Consider the following 21896-nt stretch of genomic DNA (forward strand, 5'->3'; position numbering starts at 1 on the left):
CGATAAAGAACCACCTGAGACTGGGTCATTTATAAAGAAAAGGTTTAATTGGCTCACAGTTCTGCGGGCTGTACAGGCTCCTGCTTCTGGGGAGGCCTCAGGCAACTTGCAGTCATGGTGGAAGGGGAAGGAAGCACGTCTTACATGACTGGAGCAGGAGGAAGAGAGTGGGGGAGGTGCTGCCCACTTAAAAAAACATCTTGGGAGAATTCTACCACAAGACAGTGTGAGGGAGATGATGCTAAACCATTAGAAACCACCCCCATGATCCAGTCACCTCCCACCAGGCCCTTCCCCCAACACTGGGGATTACAATTCAACATGAGATTTGGGTGGGAACACGAATGCAAACCATATCAGTTGTTTCCTAAACATAAATATATTAGCTCTTGTTCAACTTTTGAACTGTTGGGTTTGTTTCATAGGTATTCTCCCATGTGCTGTTCTGTCAGTGTGTCCTTGTTTCTGTGAGCTTAGTTTGGTAATTCTCCCTCTTCTCCTTGCTTAAAAGGGCTGAAGAGCTAGTCAGTAGGTTTTATAAATCTGAGCAGTGTCAGGGTTTCTTCGTCGTCTTCCAGGGCTGGGCCCTGGAGTCTGACTTTGTCCTGGCTTACCAGCCACTGTTTCCTTCATCCATGCCCTTCAGATCTCAAGGGGTGCTCTGTGTGTGTGTCTGTGTGCTTGTGCAATCTTCTTGACTTTTCCTTACCAGAAGTTTCAAGAAGTAGATGTGACTTCTCCAGAGAAAGATATCCTTTTCAATCTCCCTTATACGATAAAGGCCATCTCTTAAAGAACTACTGAATAAAATTTGTAATTTACTTTTATTTGACCCAGGCGGATGGTGCTACAAGTGATGACCTTGATTTGCATGATGATCGTCTGTCCTACCTGTCAGCTCCAGGTAGTGAATACTCAATGTATAGCACGGACAGTAGACACACTTCTGACTATGAAGACACAGACACAGAAGGCGGGGCCTACACTGATCAAGAACTAGATGAAACTCTTAATGATGAGGTTGGGACTCCACCGGAGTCTGCCATTACACGGTCCTCTGAGCCTGTAAGAGAGGACTCCTCTGGAATGCATCATGAAAACCAAACATATCCTCCTTACTCACCACAAGCGCAGCCACAACCAATTCATAGAATAGACTCCCCTGGATTTAAGCCAGCCTCTCAACAGGTAAGCAGCAAACATTCAACGTTTTGTAGATAGAGGTGCATTATTAAATTTTAGAATGTGGTGATTGAGTTAAAAATATATATGTTGTCCTTTCTCCAGATTAAGAATTAATCTTCAATTTCAATTTGAGAGTACCAAGGACTTAATTCTAAATTTTGTGTGTTTGTCTTAACACAGCGATGTACTGGATTTTTTTTTTTTTTCTGGAAAGTTTAGGACATGAGGTCATAGTTTTGTTATTCAGCACACTTAAAATGTATGTCTACCAATCACTATAAATTGAAGTGGGAAGTTAGCAGTAAACAGAAACACTATATTTAAAATATTTTAAACACTTCACAGAAAGCAGAAGCTTCATCTCCAGTCCCTTACCTTTCGCCTGAAACAAACCCAGCATCATCAACCTCTGCTGTTAATCATAATGTAAATTTAACTAATGTCAGACTGGAGGAGCCCACCCCAGCTCCTTCCACCACTTACTCACCACAAGCTGATTCTTTAAGAACACCAAGTACTGAGGCAGCTCACATAATGCTAAGAGATCAAGAACCATCATTGTCGTCGCATGTAGATCCAACAAAGGTACCTGTGCTGCGGTGTTGCACTCATTTGTTGCTCTCCATCAATCTGGCACATGATCATTTTTGCTTTGCCCTTTAAGTGTTTCTTTTGCTTTTTTACTGCGGGCTTGTACACTGTAATGCTTTCAAATCAATACAAATCATTTCAGTTTTGTAGTTTGCATGGCTTCCATTGGTATACTGATTATTTGAAAACAGGCCTTTTAATTGAGATTTGTGCTTATTGTTTATTATTTTTATTTTTGGCTTTCAGTATCTTCCAGAATTCCTTAATACGTAATTGAAACCCATCATAAACATATTTATGTTAACACAGATTATGATGCCCATAAATTTTCTTTAGGATTTTTCAGTGTCAAAATGAAGTGTAATCAACAGTTTGGTGCATTAATTTTCTACTAAATTTAATATTTATCTTAACTCACTGTTTAGTACATGCTGAAACATAAAAGCCCCTACCTGCATTATAAATTTTGAGCTTTCACTTAAACCAGCATTTTCCACTAATCTTGTCTATCCTGATAATAAATGGTAAAACGTACCATTTTCACATATTAAATCATAGTTTAATATTTAATCATAGTCTAATAAAATAGACTAAAATTAAAAACAAGACTTTGTCCTTAAATGTGAATTTTTCATACAGGTGTACAGAAAGGATCCATATCCCGAGGAAATGATGAGACAAAACCATGTTTTGAAACAGCCAGCCGTTGGTCACCCAGGGCACAGGCCAGACAAAGAGCCTAATCTGACCTATGAACCCCAACTCCCATACGTAGAGAAACAAGCCAGCAGAGACCTTGAGCAGCCCACGTACAGATACGAGTCCTCAAGCTATACGGACCAGTTTTCTCGAAACTATGAACATCGTCTGCGATACGAAGATCGCGTCCCCATGTATGAAGAACAGTGGTCATATTATGATGACAAACAGCCCTACCCATCTCGGCCACCTTTTGATAATCAGCACTCTCGAGACCTTGACTCCAGACAGCATCCCGAAGAGTCTTCAGAACGCGGGTACTTTCCACGTTTTGAAGAGCCAGCCCCTCTGTCCTATGACAGCAGACCACGTTACGAACAGGCACCTAGAGCGTCTGCCCTGCGGCACGAAGAGCAGCCAGCTCCTGGGTATGACACGCATGGTAGACACAGGCCGGAAACCCAGCCCTACCCTTCAGCAGGGCCCAAGCCCGCAGAGCCCAAGCAGTATTTTGAGCAATATTCACGCAGTTACGAGCAAGTCCCACCCCAAGGATTTACCTCTAGAGCAGGTCATTTTGAGCCTCTCCATGGTGCTGCAGCTGTCCCTCCGCTGATACCTTCATCTCAGCATAAGCCAGAAGCTCTGCCTTCAAATACCAAACCGCTGCCTCCACCCCCAACTCAAACCGAAGAAGAGGAAGATCCAGCAATGAAGCCACAGTCTGTACTCACCAGAGTTAAGATGTTTGAAAACAAAAGATCTGCATCCTTAGAGACCAAGAAGGATGTAAATGACACTGCCACTTTTAAGGTAAATATGTCTTTCCTGCCTTGGATGCATAGGCACATGGTTTAAAAGGCTTCTTAGCTCTCCCCTCCCCCATTACATGATATCTATTCTGTAATTATCTGTTCCTTAGGCATATTTGTCTTTTTTTTTTTTCTCCTAAACAGCCTCCAGAAGTAGCATCTAAACCTTCAGGTGCTCCCATCATTGGTCCCAAACCCACTTCTCAGAATCAATTCAGTGAACATGACAAAACTCTATACAGGTGAGTGCACTTTGTGCTCTTTGTGGCATAGAACTGACCAGGAATTTATCCCTCTTAGTCAATGAGAAAACCTTTTACTGTGTTAGTAGAGGAGAGGTGTGAATAGGAGGAGTTTGTCCTTAAATAAAAACTATCAGCTCTCCTACACAGTGATTCTAAGAAAAAAAAAAAAGTAGAACTTTATTATGCCTTTTCTGACAAATCTTTATACCTTTAGCAAACTTTCGGAAGGATAGTCTCCAAGCAGATGATTAAATAAACATTTTTAAGCTCTGACATTTGTATTATGTTTTTTAGTTTTAAAAGTGCTTTTCAACATGTGACCTCTTAGTTTCCAGTGGTGAGGAAACAGACTCAGATTGGTTAAGATAACTAAATCATTCAGTGAGCATGCATCAGGGGCTTGCCCTTGTGCTAAACACATCAGCATAATGAGGTGACAGTGGTGTTCTGCATCGCAGAGAGAGAGACTGAGGCTGAGAGGGGTTAAGTAGCTTACAAGACTTCTTAGAGCTGGAAGAGAAACCTGGCCCGCTGCTCCTCAGCCTGAGCTTTTTCCCATGGCCTCATTGCACTGCCAATAAGTGACAGATTAGATTTGAATAGTTCTTCTGATTTTTTTTTTTTTTTTTTGCCTGAATATATGTTTGCACTTATCGTAAAGAAGAGAGCTGTCTAATATGCATTTCCTTAGTGACTTGCTTTCTTCCTCATCTGCTTTCTATGCCTTCTAGAACTTTAGACCATATAGAGTTATTCGTTCGTATGAGAATCATTGAGATCCTGGACTGAGTTCTTAAAAATCCCTGTGAAAGTTCTTAAAGTCTATCATTTACTGTTCTTGACCTTCATATATGTACTTCTCAAGATGCTCACTGTCTTGGTTGCATTCCCCTTTGTCTTTCTGAGTAACTGCTTCTAAACTGCTGTCCCCTAATCATATAATCATTTAGCTTATTAAATTGTGTTAAAGGACTCATGAGCCAGAAGGGGGCTGCCTTTTGAGTATACTCTGTGAGGACATGGGATTTGAAATATCTATTCTAACTGTTGGACTGCTCAGATCCTCAGTAATCACAGCAGTTAGTAATTATTGACCTTTTGGTCAAGGTAAGACTTACGTACTCTACTTCCTTCATAACATTAATATCTAAAAAGGTGTTCCATTTGTCATTCATTATCTGTTAGGATCCCAGAACCTCAAAAGCCTCAACTGAAGCCACCCGAAGATATCGTTCGGTCAAATCATTATGACCCTGAAGAAGATGAAGAATATTATCGAAAACAGCTCTCATACTTTGACCGAAGAAGTTTTGAGAATAAGCCTCCTGCACACATTGCTGCCAGCCATCTCTCCGAGCCTGCAAAGCCAGCTCATTCTCAGAATCAATCAAATTTTTCTAGTTATTCTTCAAAGTAAGCTCTTTCACCTGGCTTTTAAAAAACAGGATGCAGCATATTAATCTCGTGCAGTTCAATATATTTTGAAGAAAAATAGTTTAAATGTAATATATGATTTCTGTAGGCTCTAGTGCTTCAGCATTGTACATGGTTTTTTAGTTCTGGGATGTGTGTTTTGCTTTTAAAGTCTGCTGTTAGATGTACACAGTTTTTGCATTCACAAAGATGCTAACATCACAGGGCTTTGACGGAAGACAGTGTCAGCTACAAGGACCCTCATTGCTAGGTAATCATCAGTCTTCTGTACACACACTCATGCTGGTTCTTTTTCTTTTCTGTTTTTATTTTTTAAATATAAAAACAGATGTGAGGAGGATCCTGTTTGAGGGAAATACCGAAGAGGTTTTTTGTTTTTGTAAGATTTCTGATCCAGTTTTACAGGTGAGGGAAAATGACAGGGCAGAGCTGGGACTGAACCCAAGTTTCTTGACTCCCAGTCATCTTTTCCCTGTTCTTGCTGCTCCCCTCTGTTTGCTCATCCCCGGGTTTTGTGTTAGTTTGTTCTCCTTTCTTGTGCCTGCGTGGGTTTGTGTCTCCTGCTGGTTCTGTGTCTCTGGTTGAACCCTGACTGATAAGAGCATTTGGTACTGATAGTTGGGTCTAAGCCCACACAGGCTTCATACCTCAACAGAACAAAACCCGCAAGAACAAAAACAGGTGTGGATTTGTCAAAAGAAATTCATGTACACAGTTACAGGGGCTGGCTAAGCAAGTCGTATTTCAGAGGGCAGTTGGTCAGGAAGGGAAGATTTTGAGCTACTGCAGAGTGTGAGATCACGGAAGGCCTAAATTCTCATTCAGAGGGCTCTACTGATTAGGCCAGGCCCTCCCAAGACCATCTCCCCTCAACTGACTGGGGACATAAAACCTGAAAAATCCCTTCATAGAAGTACCTAGCCAGATTGACGTATTAGAATTCATCTCACATAGTATTGTGTCTAGACTAAAAGCACCTAGATTTTTCCTTAATTAGTTGCGTGGGCTTGGGATTATCTTGGGAAATTAATTACTTGTCATTTACTATTGTGTGAAATTGTTTTAGAACGTACTTTAAAACCACTAACATTAAAACCTAATTTTGGCCGGGCGCGGTGGCTCAAGCCTGTAATCCCAGCACTTTGGGAGGCCGAGACGGGCGGATCACGAGGTCAGGAGATCGAGACCATCCTGGCTAACACGGTGAAACCCCGTCTCTACTAAAAAAAATACAAAAAACTAGCCGGGCGAGGTGGCGGGCACCTGTAGTCCCAGCTACTCGGGAGGCTGAGGCAGGAGAATGGCGTAAACCCAGGAGGCGGAGCTTGCAGTGAGCTGAGATCCGGCCACTGCACTCCAGCCTGGGCGACAGAACGAGACTCCGTCTCAAAAAAAAAAAAATAAATAAATAAACCTAATTTTAATTACCACTGCTTTTTCTAAGACATCATTCGAAGTGAAGACTTAAAACATTTTTTTTCACTGTCCTATATTTAAGGCTTTATGTTTACAGAAGAAAGCAGTTTATGAGAATACAAATGCAAACTGAGAGTGCTGCAATGGGGGTTATATTAAATGCAAATCGTGTCTTGCACTAGTGTTGTGAACCACCCCTTAGCACAACACTAGAAAGGGGTTGTGGCATCTAGATGATGTCTAGACTGAAGTGAGCTAGGCACAATGTAAACCCACACAGGCGCACAGCTGGGTTCATACCTCAACAGAAAAAAACCCACAAGAACAAAAACAGATGTGGATTTGTCATTAGGAATTCGTTTACATTTACAGTGTTACGGGAGTTCATTTACAGTTATCACAGTAGCATCTAAATGGTATCTAGCCTAAAGTGAGCTAGGCACTGAGCCTTAGGAGCTCACCTTTGGGTGTACCCTTTAGTTATTATTTTTATTAAACACCGTTAAACACATTCATTCCTGTCAGAAGAAGGCCCATGGATGTAGTTTAAAGATATCTCTTATTTATCATTTTACATACTTGGTAAATAGAATACAACCTTAAAAGATTATATGGCCAGGCACAGTGGCTCACGCCTGTAATGCCAGCACTTTGGGAGGCCGAGACGGGCGGATCATGAGGTCAGGAGATTGAGACCATCCTGGCTAATACGGTGAAACAAAAATACAACTAAAAATACAAAAATTAGCTGGGCGTGGTGGTGGGCGCCTGTAGGTAGTCCCAGCTACTCGGGAGGCTGAAGCAGGAGAATGGCATGAACCCGGGAGGCGGAGCTTGCAGGGAGCCGAGATCGTGCCTCTGCACTCCAGCCTGGGCAACACAGTGAGACTCCGTCTCAAAAAAAAAAAGGATTATATTTAGATCTAAAAAGTAAGTTGTTTTGCCAGGGAATCAATTGAAATGCATGTTTGCTTTGTTTTTCTAGAAAGAAGACTTAGCTTATTTGTGATGTATAACTTCAGGGTGTAGAACATTGCCTTGCATACAGCGGGGGCTTAATAATTGTTGAGTGAATGAAGCTCAAAACAGGGCATGGTGTACTAGGTGCATCCACCACCCTCCTTTTCATTAACACAGCTCTGGAAGGAACCTGTATTACCTGGTCATTGTTTTCACAGGGATATATTGTGAAGTAGATGACATCTGTCTTTGTGAATTTACTCGGAACTCAGTTTGATTTTACTCCCTGCTGCTGTGAGTGAGAAAAGTATAATTTGGGATGGATACCAGTATACTTTTTTTTCCTTTGTAGTGTGAAATTGAAACTCTTTATAATTGTGCTGCATTTTCCTATATAGGTATTTAATGGTTAGAGAATTGGAAAGGAGAATAAGGGTCATGGAAGATAACTAAGAGGGAAGTTGTTTCTGTAACTTTCCCTTGTAATGCTTTTTCATCCTCTTATCCGATAAGTACAACTTCATCAACTGGAAAATAGCTTAAAATATAGGACTCTGTCCTGCATTTCAAAACCATTTACTGTTTGTCACTAAATAGACTGCCTTCAGGCATTTCTTTCTTTCAGTAAAATACAGGAATGGCAAAATTTTCTTCCTCCAGATGATGTGTGCTTATGCTTCACTTAAAAACACACCTCAGAAATGGTGAGAATCAGAGACGAAAAATAATCTTTGTTAGCACAGGACACATGCCCCAGCAAGCAAGCAGATAACCCAGTCTTAAAATTCCATAGAGCTGGATTACAACTGGAAAGGTTAGGAGACAGTAGCTTAGATATTTCACCTCCAAAGTAAATTGGAAGTTTCCAGGATTCTAAGACAGTGCAAGAAGAGCAGTGTCCCTCCAGGGCTGTTCACATGTCTCCGCCCAGAGATTGAATCAACTTCTTCAGGACAACCAGGGATTTTTTGTTATCAAATCTACCTTTCAGGACTCAGCTCACTCAGCGAGACTTCCAGGTCTCAATAAATGATGGTGGTTTTTAGCTTTTAAAGAACTAAATGTAAGAGACTGATATTCAGTTGTTTTTGTGTTTGTGAGACATCATTAGATGAGAGAGAGACTGAGCATCAAGCATGCAGCTTCACCAGTAAGACTCCACCACCACAGGGCCCAGCTTACGATTGCCGATGCAGAAGGTCTTGCTAGAAAAGAACATGAGAAGTCTGGCCAGGTTTCAAGCCAGGCATGTTTGTATCTGTCCATTTACCATTCCCCTCCCAGGGGCTCGGTGTAGCTCTTCTGTTGTGTTACTTTTTCCTGTGTCTTCACTTGCAGTGTTTCTTTTGCCCAGCCTTTTTTTTTTTTCTTTAATAGGACATTTCACTCCCACTTATTCAGAACCTGCTGATTATCCTTGATCGCCACTCTTTGATTTGATAAATTTCTTTGCTCACTATTAGCAGCTGCAACAGAGGTGCAGAAGGAGCAAAGCTCAAACACATTGCTCTTCACTGCAGTACCAGTTAAAGTACATGAAGGGTGGGCCAGCAGATGGCATAACTAAGTGACTGTGTTTTATCTATCTTTAATTTCCTTGGCCAAATGAGAGTTAGTGATATGTTCCTTTATAGACCAAATTATGGTGAAATGGTGGATGTTGGTTATTTTTAAATGACATTTGAGTTCCATTTGCTGCAAATTTACTTAGTTAGATTGACCATTTTCTTTCATTTTTCCGTTGCGCTTGCTTTGCCATCACCTAGATTTCTTGGCTCTTACACTAGCTATGACTACTTGAAAAGGAACGTCAAGTGGTAAGACTGGCAATTAATGTGAGGCTGTTCCGTAAGGTGTCCCTCACTGTGTCACTGGCATTATGTGCACTTTCAGAATTTAATGTCATCATCAAGGGCTTAGTCTAAATTCATGAAAACAAGATAAAGAAGCCAATCATGAGACTTCTTCAATGAAAATGTATGAAAATGACCGGGATATTCCAAATGCGTATGTTGTTGTGGGTGCACATAAAGCTAGTGCGGCTTTGGCATTCAGCAGTAAGGTTTAGATGGCAATGTTGCAATTATGGGTCTTCTAAAAAGATTTGTGTGAATTTTGTGTTACATATTAACAATTGGCAATCAGAAAAAATAAGCATACATGGCACAATTTGACTTAAATGAACCTTGTAAGATAAAGCAGTATCTGCTGCTCCAGCAGTCATTTAACCAAAAAATGGACCTGGTAACTCAAGGGGAAATTTTAAAGTAAAAGCTCCAGTTTTTTTAGTTTTACTGAAACACAGATATGCCCGTTGTGTGTGGCTGCTTTGAGGCTATAACCGCATAGTTTGAATAGTTGTGACAAAGACTGTATGGACCAAAAGACCAGAAACATTTACTTTCTGGTGTTTCAGTGAAGAAGTTTGCCAACCCCTAGTCTACGACATCTGTTTTTGTAGTGCTCTGAGTATGCCAGATGCCAGATACAAAATCAGAAGTGGGTCTAGGGCTGGGCACCATGGCTCATGCCTGTAATTCCAGCACTTTAAGAAGCCGAGGCGGGCAGATCACTTGAGGTCAGGAGTTTGAGACCAGCCTGGCCAACATGGCGAAACCCCATCTCTACTAAAAATACAAAAATTAGCCAGGCATGGTGGCTGGCGCCTGTAATGCCAGCTACTCGGGAGGCTGAGGCAGAAGAGTCGCTTGAGCCTGGGAGGAGGCAGAGGTTGTGGTGAACTGAGATCACGCCACTGAGCTCCACTCTGGGTGACAGACTGAGACCCTGGCTCAAAAAAAAAAAAAAAAAAGAAAAAAAAAAAGTGGGTCTTAGGAAAATTTGTGCCATGATATGTTTTCAGAATATTTGCAAGACTTTCTTAAATCTGTCAATGTTACTATCTTTTGTAAATAACAATTAAATATTAAAATATACCCAAAATTTCACCTGCCTTTGGTTGCCATCTTCTGGATGTTTTACTAATATTCTTAAAGTATTTGTGTGTGTGGACATTTCTTGTGCCCATAAATGGTTGAATCTGTTTTTATATTTTGGTAGAGTAGCTACCCATACTCACGAGAATAAATTGTGAAATTTCTAGTTAACTTAAGAGATACGTGCAGAAATGAGAACTTGTTTTGTAAATGTGAGTCCATTTTCAGGTGTTGGCATTTTCTTCATTTGTTAACAGGGGAAAGCCTCCTGAAGCTGATGGTGTAGATAGATCATTTGGTGAGAAACGCTATGAACCCCTCCAGGTCACTCCCCCTCCTCCTCCATTGCCCTCGCAGTACGCCCAGCCATCTCAACCTGTCACCAGCGCGTCTCTCCACATACATTCTAAGGGAGCACATGGTGAAGGTAGGAAGTTCGGAAGTAGACATTATAACACAGTAATGCTTAAGAAGTAAAATTCTGGTGGTTTCTAGGCAAAATGGTTTTTACATTAAAAAATACATGATTGAAACCTTTGGGCTGGGAACAGTAAAAACTAAGAATTTTGTTAAAAGTATGTCTCCTATTTTTACAAGACCATTATTTTGGACAAGCCTTTTAGCTAAACAGATTTTAATCTGTTTTGTGCTAGTCTCAATCTTGTGGAAGTAGTGTTTGCCAGTATATTTAAAGATGGTTTGTAAAACGTATTGTTATGTTTCATCTTCACACACCCAAATAGAAAAGCCATGGTGTTTCACAGAAAATGTATCCCATAGCACCTTGACTTTTGCATTTACATAGCAGGTAGATCACATACAGCTCCAGCTTATTCATCTTAAGAGCTGTGTAACGTTTTACCCTCAGCATGTAACACAAAGTGTTTATCTCTTCTGCCGTGAACAGGCATTCTCGTAGCACAGACTTCTCTCTTATTCTGTTAGGAGGCACCTCCCAGGACTTGAGTCTTCAAGCAGACGTGTTATAGTTCTGGATTGAGACTTACTAAGATTTTGTTTCACACACGACCATGTTTACAGATGAAGACAGTTTTAATTCTTACTTTCCAGTCTTTATGCTTTTTCTTTTTTTCTTTTTTTCTTTTTTTTTTTCCTCTCTCTCTTTTTTGAGACACAGCCTTGCTCTCGCCCAGGCTGGAGTGCAGTGGCACAGTCTCAGCTCACTGCAACCTCTGTGTCTTGGGTTCAGGTGAATCTCCTGCCTCAGCCTCCTGAGTAGCTGGGACTACGGCGTACACCACTACGCCCAGCTAATTTTTGTATTTTTTGTAGAGACAGGGTTTCATCATGTTGGCCAGGCTGTTCACAAACTCCTGACCTCAGGTGATCTGCCCACCTCGGCCTCTCAGGTGCTGGGATTACAGGCGTGAGCCACCGCACCTGGCCTTCTTTCTTTTCTTGCTGATTGCACTGGCCAGGACCTCCAATGAACTCTGAAACATAAGTGGTGAAATTGGACCTCTTTTGCTAGTTCCTGATCTTAAGGAGGAAGGACTTCATGTTTTACCCTTAGAATGTTAGCGGTGGGATTTTCGCCGATGTCCTTTGTCGTGTTTAAGATGTTCCCCATATTCAGAGTTTGCTGCAAGCAGTTGGTCAGATGTTTTTCCTGCATGTATTAAGATGACCATATGATTTTTCTTCTCATACTGTGGTAAATTATATTGCCATGTTCATGAGGAATTTGGATTAGTAATTCTCTTGTCTTGTAGTGTCTTTAATTATTTCACAGAGTTCAGTTGGTACTATATTACACTGCCTCTGCCGGCGCATAAAAAATCCTGTGGTTCCACTTCTTAATCAACATTTGGCATTATCAGACTTTTCAGTTTTTCCATTCTAGTGTGTGTGAAATAGTATTTAATGCTTTTGGTTGGTTTTGTTTTACATTTTTCTAATTAATAGTGAATGTCCTTATTATATGGTTATTGGACATTCTGGTTTTCACAAAGACTAGTGCCAGTCTTTGGAGGCCAGGAATCTTAGCAGCTGGACCCTGACTCCAGGGCAGCAGGGTCTACCCATGGTACCGCCTGTCCGTGCTGCCCTCATCCCTCAGCACCACACCTAGCCTCCGGGGCTCAGGAGTCAGCCTCTGGCTGTGCGACTCACACTTGGGCCTCGACTCCAGCACCAGGACAAGTTGAGCTGGGAGAGGGCTGTTACACCTTTTTTCAGAAAGGTTTTTAAATGCTTATGTTTGTTTTTCAGGTAATTCAGTGTCATTGGATTTTCAGAATTCCTTAGTGTCCAAACCAGACCCACCTCCGTCTCAGAATAAGCCAGCAACTTTCAGACCACCAAACCGAGAAGATGCTGCTCAGCCAGCTTTCTATCCCCAGAAAAGTTTTCCAGATAAAGCCCCAGTTAATGGAACTGAACAGACTCAGAAAACGGTCACTCCAGCATACAATCGATTCACACCAAAACCATATACAAGTTCTGCCCGACCGTTTGAACGCAAGTTTGAAAGTCCTAAATTCAATCACAATCTTCTGCCAAGTGAAACTGCACATAAACCTGACTTGTCAAAAACTCCCACTTCTCCAAAAACTCTTGTGAAATCGCACAGTTTGGCACAGCCTTCTGAGTTTGACAGTGGAGTTGAAACTTTCTCTATCCATGCAGAGAAGCCTAAATATCAAATAAATAATATCAGCACAGTGCCTAAAGCTATTCCTGTGAGGTAAGACTTTTGCCTTTGCTCAAAGCATTGCCCCTGTGATTTTTCTCATGTGAGTTTGTTGTAGTTTATTTGACTTGGGACTTTGAAGTGATCTTTTTAACTCAACCTTTAAACTGAAGAGTGTTGTTGCAATGAATGCTGTTACATAGAAGGTCCTCCAGGAGTTACAAGATGTTGGTAAAATAATAAAGCTAACAGTCATGTATGGTTGGTAGGTATTGTCATCATCCCTGTTTTACTAAAACTGAGGTTGAGTGACAGTAAGCAGATTGCCCAGGGTCACACAGCTCGAGTGAGGTGAGCCTCGATTTAGCTGCTGGTCATCCAACCTCTGAGCCCATGCTTTTTTTTTTTTTTTTTTTTTTTTAAAAAGACAGAGTCTCCCTCTGTCGCCCAGGCTGGAGTGCAGTGGTGCGATCTTGGTTCACTGCAACCTCCACCTCCTGGGTTCAGGCGATTCTCCTGCCTCAACCTCCTGAGTAGCTGGAACTACAGGCGTGCACCACCACGCCCAGCTAAATTTTTTGTATTTTTAGTAGAGAGAGGGTTTCACCATGTTGGTCAGGCTGGTTTTGAACTCCTGACCTCAACTGATCCACCCACCTCGTCCTCCGAAAGTGTTAGGATTACAGATGTGAGCCACCACACCTGGCCTCTTTTTTTTTTTTTTTTTTATCAAGACAGAGTCTCGCTCTGTCACTCAGGCAGGAGTGGCGTGATCTCAACTCTCTGCAACCTGCAACCTCCGCCTCCCAGGTTCTAGCAATTCTCGTGCCTCAGCCTTCCAAGTAGCTGGGACTACAGGTATGCACCACTATGCCCTGCTAGTTTTTGTATTTTTAGTAGAGGCAGGGTTTTGTCATGCTGCCCAGGCTGGTCTTGAACTCCCAGGCTCAAGTGAGCCTCCCAAAGTGCTGGGATTACAGGTGTGAGCCACTGCACCCAGCCGAGAACCCATACTCTTAACCAGCCATGGCCTCTTGTATTCTCCTGACCTGCTGTTAAGGGGCATGTGGAGGACATCTAAAAACGTTAAATATCTATGTTCCTCTTTCATTATTTGTTCCACAATGATGCTAAGAAGAAAAACAGAATAGCCCTGACTGTTTAAAGAGCAGCAGTTAGTAAGATGGCTGAGCAAATGAGACAAAGCAAGTCCTCCTGGAGCCTCCCTGCAGCTCCTCTTTCCTGTCTTTCATTCCGTGGCGACTGACCGGATGGATTCTGGCCACACATTAGCTCATCTCACCCTCCTACAGCCAGTTCCATTTTCATACCACCGTAAAGCAGAAGCACTTATAGGCAGGGAGAACCAAAGGTCAGGATGGCCACCTGAGGCTGCTTTCCGAGAGCAAGGATGGTTATGGCGGTCACTGCCTTCCTAGCTCTGCACATCCACCGGTGGTCAGGGACAGACACAGTTGACCCCTGCTATGCAGCTCAGGCTGCACTCTGCTCCCTTGATATTGTGCCGTAGGATGTCGTCCCTGGCACTCCGGTCATGCTGGAGTGAAGCTGCAGCTACCTTCATGTGATTCTGTTTTGTTGGTCTTTCTGCTCACCTTTAAGCCCTGGCTCAAAACTGTCCTTCAGGAAGTCTTGATAGCCTCTATTTTTGAAGCCGTCATTGATACCACATCCCCTTTGCCTTTGGTGTTCTGTGATTACTAAGTTAATCTACTGTCTCCCTTTTTGTGGATGTTTGGGATGTGCCCATACAAGGGTCTTCAGCTCATGGAACCTTGGAAGCCTTGCCGTCTGCAGCAGGGTGGGCACTTGGTCCTCAGGGATGCTGAGGCAGGACCATATTCATGTGCACTTAAAATCCTAGGGAGATGTTATCAAGTCTGAGATGCTGTCAGCTGTGAGATGCACCATTGTTTTGTGTCACTAAGAATGGAAGAACAGCCGGGCACGGTGGCTCATGCCTCTAATCCCAGCACTTTGGGAGGCTGAGGCAGGTGGATCATGATGAGATTAGGAGTTTGAGACCAGCCCGGCCAATATGGTGAAACCCCATCTCTACTAAAAATACAAAAATTAGCCAGGCGTGGTGGCACATGCCTGTAGCCCCAACTACTCGGGAGGCTGAGGCAGAAAAATCATTTGAACCTGGGAGGCAGAGGTTGCAGTGAGCCAAGATCGTGCCACTGCACTCCAGCCTGGGCAGCAGAGTGAGACTCTGTCTCAAAATAATAATAATGATAATAATACTCTCTGAGATAACCCTGTCAGTAAAATCTGTTGCCAGAAACTTATCTTGTTAAAGTAACTTCTTGATTATATGGAGAAACAAAAGTAAAATGAAAGCACGTAATACAGTAGTAGTAAAAGCAAAGCACCTGTATACTATTAGGAATTCACTCACTAGCCATTTCTGAACTTTCAGTCCTTCAGCTGTGGAAGAGGATGAAGATGAAGATGGTCATACTGTGGTGGCCACAGCGCGAGGCATATTTAACAGCAATGGTGGCGTGCTGAGTTCCATAGAAACTGGAGTCAGTATAATTATCCCTCAAGGAGCCATTCCCGAAGGAGTTGAGCAGGAAATCTATTTCAAGGTCTGCCGAGACAACAGCATCCTCCCACCTTTAGATAAAGAGAAAGGTAAATGTGTTTATTTTTCTCCTTAGTTTTGATAACTTAAGAGTTGCCCTGTGTGCACTTCAAAGCTTATAGTGCTTGGCTAAGGGGGTAATGCAGCACCTCTCTTACCTCCACCCTGGGCCACTAATAATAGCATGTTCCTTTCATCAGGGAGGTCCTTTCAGATGAGTGCTGTAGCTTGGGGTGCCCTGGGGATGGTGTTGCAAGCAGGCAGGAGGTGGCCTGAGGCAAGGCTGTGGTGGCCACACTGCCTGCTTTTACTTTTGGTATGAAGTAAAAAAATGATGGCATAGGACAGGCCACGGGATGTCTCTCACTTGTGCCTGCTGAGCAGCCGGGGCTGACCTGACCGAGTTTGTCTTTGAGTCAGTCAGCCTTTGGGTCTCTGGAGATGGGTTAGGTAACACCCACTCAGAAAGGCTTTGCTGTGTCTTCACCTGATTGGAGAACCTAAACGTCTTGACAGGTACTGTCTTATCATCACCCCAGAACGTAGCACTAGTACATGCTCGGCAGAGTGCACGGAGTCTCAGAGGAGACGACAGTATGTTTCTGAGCTTCTTAAGGAAACTGTTATTTTCATAATCCTCCTGGATCTATCAGGATATTGTAACGAACTGTGTCGTGATTTAGCATCTTTTAGCAGTGCTTTTACTTTCCTAAATCAGTTAACACTTTCTTACGTTTTGCCAGAATTCTGATATCTGATTCTGTACTCTGATTTTGGGGATATCCTGTTTTAAAAACCAGTAGGACTGACTGTGTTGGCCCTGCATGAATCCCTTTAAGCATCTATGGAGCAAATTTTAAAAATGGAAAATATGTCACATTTGTAACAAGTACATTTGAAGATGTTTTATACTATAGACCCATATGATTGAATGCAGTAGCCACTACCTGCACGTGGCTACCTCGCACTTGAAGTGTGACAATTTTGGATTGAAAGATGCTGGAAATGTGAAATAAACATCAAGTTCCAAAGATACCATATATTGGTTACATGTTGAAATAACAGTGTTTTGGTTATATTGAGTTATAATACTATACTATTTGTTATCACCTGTTTCTTTTTACTTTCTAACGTGGCTACTGGGAAATTTAAAATTCCATATGTGTCTGCTGTTACATTTTTTTTGTGGTCAGTGCGATTGTAGAGAACTAACTGCATTAGGCTTTCAAGCATATAATTAGAAGCAGGGTGAGGAAAACTGGGGGTCTAGAAGAAAGACCACATCCAACCTCTCTGCCTATCCCCTTTTCCAACTCCAGGTGAAACACTGCTGAGTCCCTTGGTGATGTGTGGTCCCCATGGCCTCAAGTTCCTGAAGCCTGTGGAGCTGCGCTTACCACACTGTGCGTCCATGACTCCTGACGGTTGGTCTTTTGCTCTAAAATCATCCGACTCCTCGTCGGGTATGCTGTCTTCACTCTGTCCTTTGGGGCTTTGGGGACTGTCGTTGATTAATACCTGGGCTGGTGATGCTACCCATGCTGTGTGTTAGCAAATCTCTCCCTCTGTTCCTGTGGCCTTGTAGGCATCACCGGTATTTCCACATTTATTTATGGTGCATATATTGTAAATAAATTCCATGGAAAGATAGAAGAGTTGCTTCCTTTTAAAAATTGATCATTTGGGCCAGGCGTGGTGGCTCACGCCTGTAGTCCCAGCACTTTGGGAGGCCAAGGCGGGTGGATCACCTAAGGTCAGGAGTTCGAGACCAGCCTGGCCAACATGGTGAAACCCCATCTATACTAAAAATACAAAAATTAGATGTGTTGGCACATGCCTGTAGTCCCAGCTACTCAGGAGGCTGAGGCAAGAGAATTGCCTGAGCCAGGGAGGCGGAGGTTGCAGTGAGCCGAGATCATGCCACTGCACTCCAGCCCGGCCAACAGAGCGAGACTCTGTCTCAAAAAATAATAATAATAATAATAATAATTTGGCCAAATAATTGAGTATTTCTTGGTATTCAAAATGATTGATTCTGTCCAATTTTTCAGGATGCAGTGGGAGAATTGTTATTGTCCTGCACAAACAGGCATTTTTATCTTATTAAAATTAGTTCATTCCTTTCTATAACTATTTATATTTTTGGTTACTGTTGTTTCGTTTCTTTTTTGTTTGTTTTGTTTTGTTTTGTTTTGTTTGAGACGGAGTCTTCCTCTGTCGCCCAGGCTGGAGTGCAGTGGCACGATCTCGGCTCACTGCAAGCTCTGCCTCCCAGGTTCAAGCGATTCTCCTGCCTCAGCCTCCCGAGTAGCTGCGATTACAGGAGTGCGCCACCACGCCCGGCTAATTTTTGTATTTTTAGTAGAGATGGGGTTTCACCATGTTGGCCAGGCTGGTTCGAAATCCTGACTTCAAGTGATCCACCCGCCTCGGCCTCCCAGCGTGCTGGGATTACAGGCGTGAGCCCCTGCACCTGGCCTGTTTCATTTCTTAATCTACAAAGTATGTATACCAGAGAAATTTAAAAGAATCTTCCATTGTGATCATACTTGGCCATGGTTTTCCAGTGTAATATTCTAAATTGCTTCTTTTATACACTATTTGTAAACAACTTTTTGCTCCTAAGATCATAATTTCAAAGCTTCCATTGCATTTTCACATTTCTCACTTCCTTGAGTGACTTAAGTCAGTTAACAATTAGAATTTTATTTTAGGTGTAGATCACTTTAAGCGAACCTGATTTAAAGTCCTGCTTCCAAATCTTTGATAAATCAGACGAGCATTATTTAGTTTTAGTTTGGTACAGTATGAAATAAAAGTTTGTGGTATAAAGATCATAGCAAGAGCATATTTTAATGTTACCAAAGAAAAAAATTACTTGTAAATACATATTTCCTCATATTTACAAGTACCGCATTTTCTGGAAAAATGAAATGCTTTTGGCTCCAGATATTGCTTGGGTAATGTCTAACATACTGTAGGCAGGGTTCTCAGCTGGCACTGTTGACATTTTGGCCAAATGATTATTGTAAGGGCTCTCCTGTTCATTGTGGGATATTTAGCAGCTTCCCTGGGCCTCTACCCCTAGATGCCAGTGGTAACAAGCAAACTGTCTCCAGATGTCCCATCTGGGGCAGGGCCGTTCCTGTTTGAGAGCTATTGCTGTAAGGGAAGCAGAAATCCACAGCTGTGACTCTCAGCTTGCTTGGATACCACAGAGACACATACTTGTCCCTGCCTTCTTCACATTTAATAGAAATCACCAAGAGCTTATTAAAAACTTAAATCCTGAGATCTAACTAACACCCAGTCAGTGAGTTTCTGAAGCTGCGTGATTAATTTTGTTGTTCAGCTGGAATCAGAGCTGAGCAGCTCTGGTGCAGTCTCGTTTCTTTGTTTGTTTTTTGTAAGGGGAAAGATGGTCTTCAAGAACTAGATTCTGCAGAACTGTGTTTCTCATTTGTTGGTCTATAGTTGAGTATGAGAAATGTGTCCTCATTCTCAGCTCAAATAGGTGACCATATAATTATCCTGCAGACTTTTGAAAGGGGGAAAAAAAAAGTGCTACTGATAATTATGTGGGCTCGGGTAAACTGGAACTGTCCCAGACATGAGATTGCCGTCACTCACTTGTATTCGTTTTTTGAAAAGTCAATGCACTTGATAATGTAATAAAGGAGAAGTCTGAAAGTTTGAAAAAAGAAAACTGTTCTTAATGGTGTGAGTTGGAAAGAAAGTTTTAAGTATTTTTTTAAATAGAAGTGTGAAACACCTTTGAAATTGTTAGGTGGCAGCAGGTGTGCATTGAAATAAAGCAGTGAATTTTGATAACAAATACAATATGCTGAAGAAACAGAAGAAAATTATGTTTAAATATACATATTTGCCCTATAATTGCAAAGCATTGCAGATAGCAATTTACTCAACTGTAAATGACATCACCTTCTTTTCTCTCATAGGTGATCCTAAAACCTGGCAAAACAAGTGTCTTCCTGGAGATCCAAATTATCTCGTTGGAGCAAACTGTGTTTCTGTCCTTATTGACCACTTTTAACTCTGAAATATAGGAACTTGATTAAATAATGTGAAACTGGATTAAACTTAATCTAAATGGAACCACTCTATCAAGTATTATACCTTTTTTAGAATTGATACTACAGTTTGTTAGTATGAAGCATTTGTTTGAACTGATAAAGATTAGTGAGCATGCCCCTGAACCATGGTCAGAAAACACGCTACACGCTGTGTGTTTGTGATTGACGGGACTGTTGGTATTGGCTAGAGGTTCAAAGATATTTTGCTTTGTGATTTTTGTAGTTTTTTTTTTATCGTCACTGCTTAACTTCACATATTGATTTCCGTTAAAATACCAGCCAGTAAATGGGGGTGCATTTGAGGTCTGTTCTTTCCAAAGTACACTGTTTCAAACTTTACTATGGCCCTGGCCTAGCATACATACACATTTTATTTTATTATGCATGAAGTAATATGCACACATTTTTAAAATGCACCTGGAATATATAACCAGTGTTGTGGATTTAACAGAAATGTACAGCAAGGGGATTTATAACTGGGGGAGGGTGAAGTGAAGACAATGACTTACTGTATATGAAAACACATTTTTCATAGGGAAGGATACAGAAGCATGTGAGACTGGTTCCATGGCCTCTTCAGATCTCTAACTTCACCATATTACCACAAACATACTAACCAGCAGGAATGCCTTACCCTCATGTTCTTAATTCTTAGCTCATTCTCGCTGTATGTTACTAAGTTTTTATGGCTTTTGTGCATTATCGAGATACTGTATCATGACAAAGACTGAGTAAATTGTGCATCTGGTGGTTTCAGAAATGTGTTATCACCCAGAAGAAAATAGTGGTGTGACTTGGGGATTTTTTCTTTTCTTTTTTCTTTTTTTTTTTGGACAAGGGGCAGTGGTTGTTTTCTGTTCTTTCTGGCTATGCATTTGAAAATTTTGATGTTTTAAGGATGCTTGTATATAATGCGTGCATACCACTTTTGTTCTTGGTTTGTAAATTAACTTTTATAAACTTTACCTTTTTTATATATAAACAAAACCAAGTTTCTAAAGGCTACCTTTGTATTTCTCTCCTGTACCTCTTGAGCCTTGAACTTTGACCTCTGCAGCAATAAAGCAGCGTTTCTATGACACATGCAAGGTCATTTTTTTTTAAGAAAAAGGATGCACAGAGTTGTTACATTTTTAAGTGCTGCATTTAAAAGATACAGTTACTCAGAATTCTCTAGTTTGATGAAATTCTTGCAAAGTATCCCTACTGTAATTTGTGATACAATGCTGTGCCCTAAAGTGTATTTTTTTACTAATAGACAATTTATTATGGCACATCAGCACGATTTCTGTTTAGATAATACACCACTATGTTCTGTTAATCATTAGGTGTGACTGAATTTCTTTTGCCGTTATTAAAAATCTCAAATTTCTAAATCTCCAAAATAAAACTTTTTAAAATAAAGTGCTGGTTTGGTCTGTTTGCCCCCTGTTTTCTAGTTTCCTGCAGCTTTATAATCCTGTTTTAAAATCCTGCACACAAATCCTTATCACCCAGCATCACCCACCACCTCGTCGTCTGGTGTCGCATGCAGAATCTGTCCCCTTGGCCGGCACGTACGGATGGGTGGGCAGTGCTCACCTGCAGGGCTCAGATCAAAGTGGGGCAGAAGGACCTGGAGACAGAGTGGGAGAAAGCAGCAGGTAGACTTCCCCCTGCGGGTAAACACACACCCCTGTGTGGGGAAACACACGTGCATTCCTGTGTGTGTGCACGCACGCGTGTGAGGGACCATTTGTGTCACGTGCGTTCCTGTGTGTGTGCACGCACGCGCGTGAGGGACCATTTGTGTATGGTTTTATTCCCCAGGTAAATAGCATGTCACCCACATTGGGGGAAGAAAATGGGTTTAATGAGCATAAATATTCTATTGTGGATACTCTACTTACTTAACTACCACCCCTGTTGATATTTAGCTTATTGCTATAGTGTTCTAGTAAACATCTTTGTGGATTGAATCCATCTAGGTGGATTTTATTTTGTTTCATCTTTATTAAGGTATAATTTACATATGGTAAGTTACTGTTTTTAAAATGTATAGTTCAGATTTTGACAAACACATACTGTTTATTTACCACAGTTAATGCATCAAACAGCCTTCTCAAATCATTTGTACCCCTTTATATTCAACCCTCTTCCAGCCCCTGGCAGGGTGATCTCTTCTGTTTCTGTCGTTGCCTTTTGACAGCATCATATAAATGGAATCTCTGATATGTTGCCTTTGAGTCTGGCTTATTTCCCTTAGCGTGATGCATTTGAG

At 41.7% G+C, this 21896-nt stretch overlaps 1 protein-coding gene across 9 annotated transcripts in view; it reads left to right on the forward strand.

The window, feature by feature from the left end:
- The window catches only part of TJP1 (tight junction protein 1), a 274243-nt gene extending 253203 nt beyond the window's left edge, over window positions 1-21040 (forward strand). For 3 of the 9 annotated variants that reach the window (XM_050800090.1, XM_050800097.1, XM_050800095.1), the window contains 10 exons: window positions 838-1188; window positions 1531-1770; window positions 2416-3288; window positions 3432-3529; window positions 4718-4945; window positions 10536-10705; window positions 12511-12985; window positions 15375-15592; window positions 16862-17005; window positions 19502-21040. In XM_050800090.1, the coding sequence (XP_050656047.1) occupies window positions 838-1188; window positions 1531-1770; window positions 2416-3288; window positions 3432-3529; window positions 4718-4945; window positions 10536-10705; window positions 12511-12985; window positions 15375-15592; window positions 16862-17005; window positions 19502-19596 (2892 nt within the window). In that variant the 3' untranslated portion in view covers window positions 19597-21040. The other 6 variants (XM_050800093.1, XM_050800098.1, XM_050800092.1 and 3 more) reach the window with 5 other exon arrangements.
- The last annotated feature ends 856 nt before the right edge of the window (window positions 21041-21896 follow it).

This window comes from Macaca thibetana, chromosome 7 (genome assembly GCF_024542745.1).
Source record: "Macaca thibetana thibetana isolate TM-01 chromosome 7, ASM2454274v1, whole genome shotgun sequence".
Lineage (NCBI taxonomy): Eukaryota > Metazoa > Chordata > Mammalia > Primates > Cercopithecidae > Macaca > Macaca thibetana.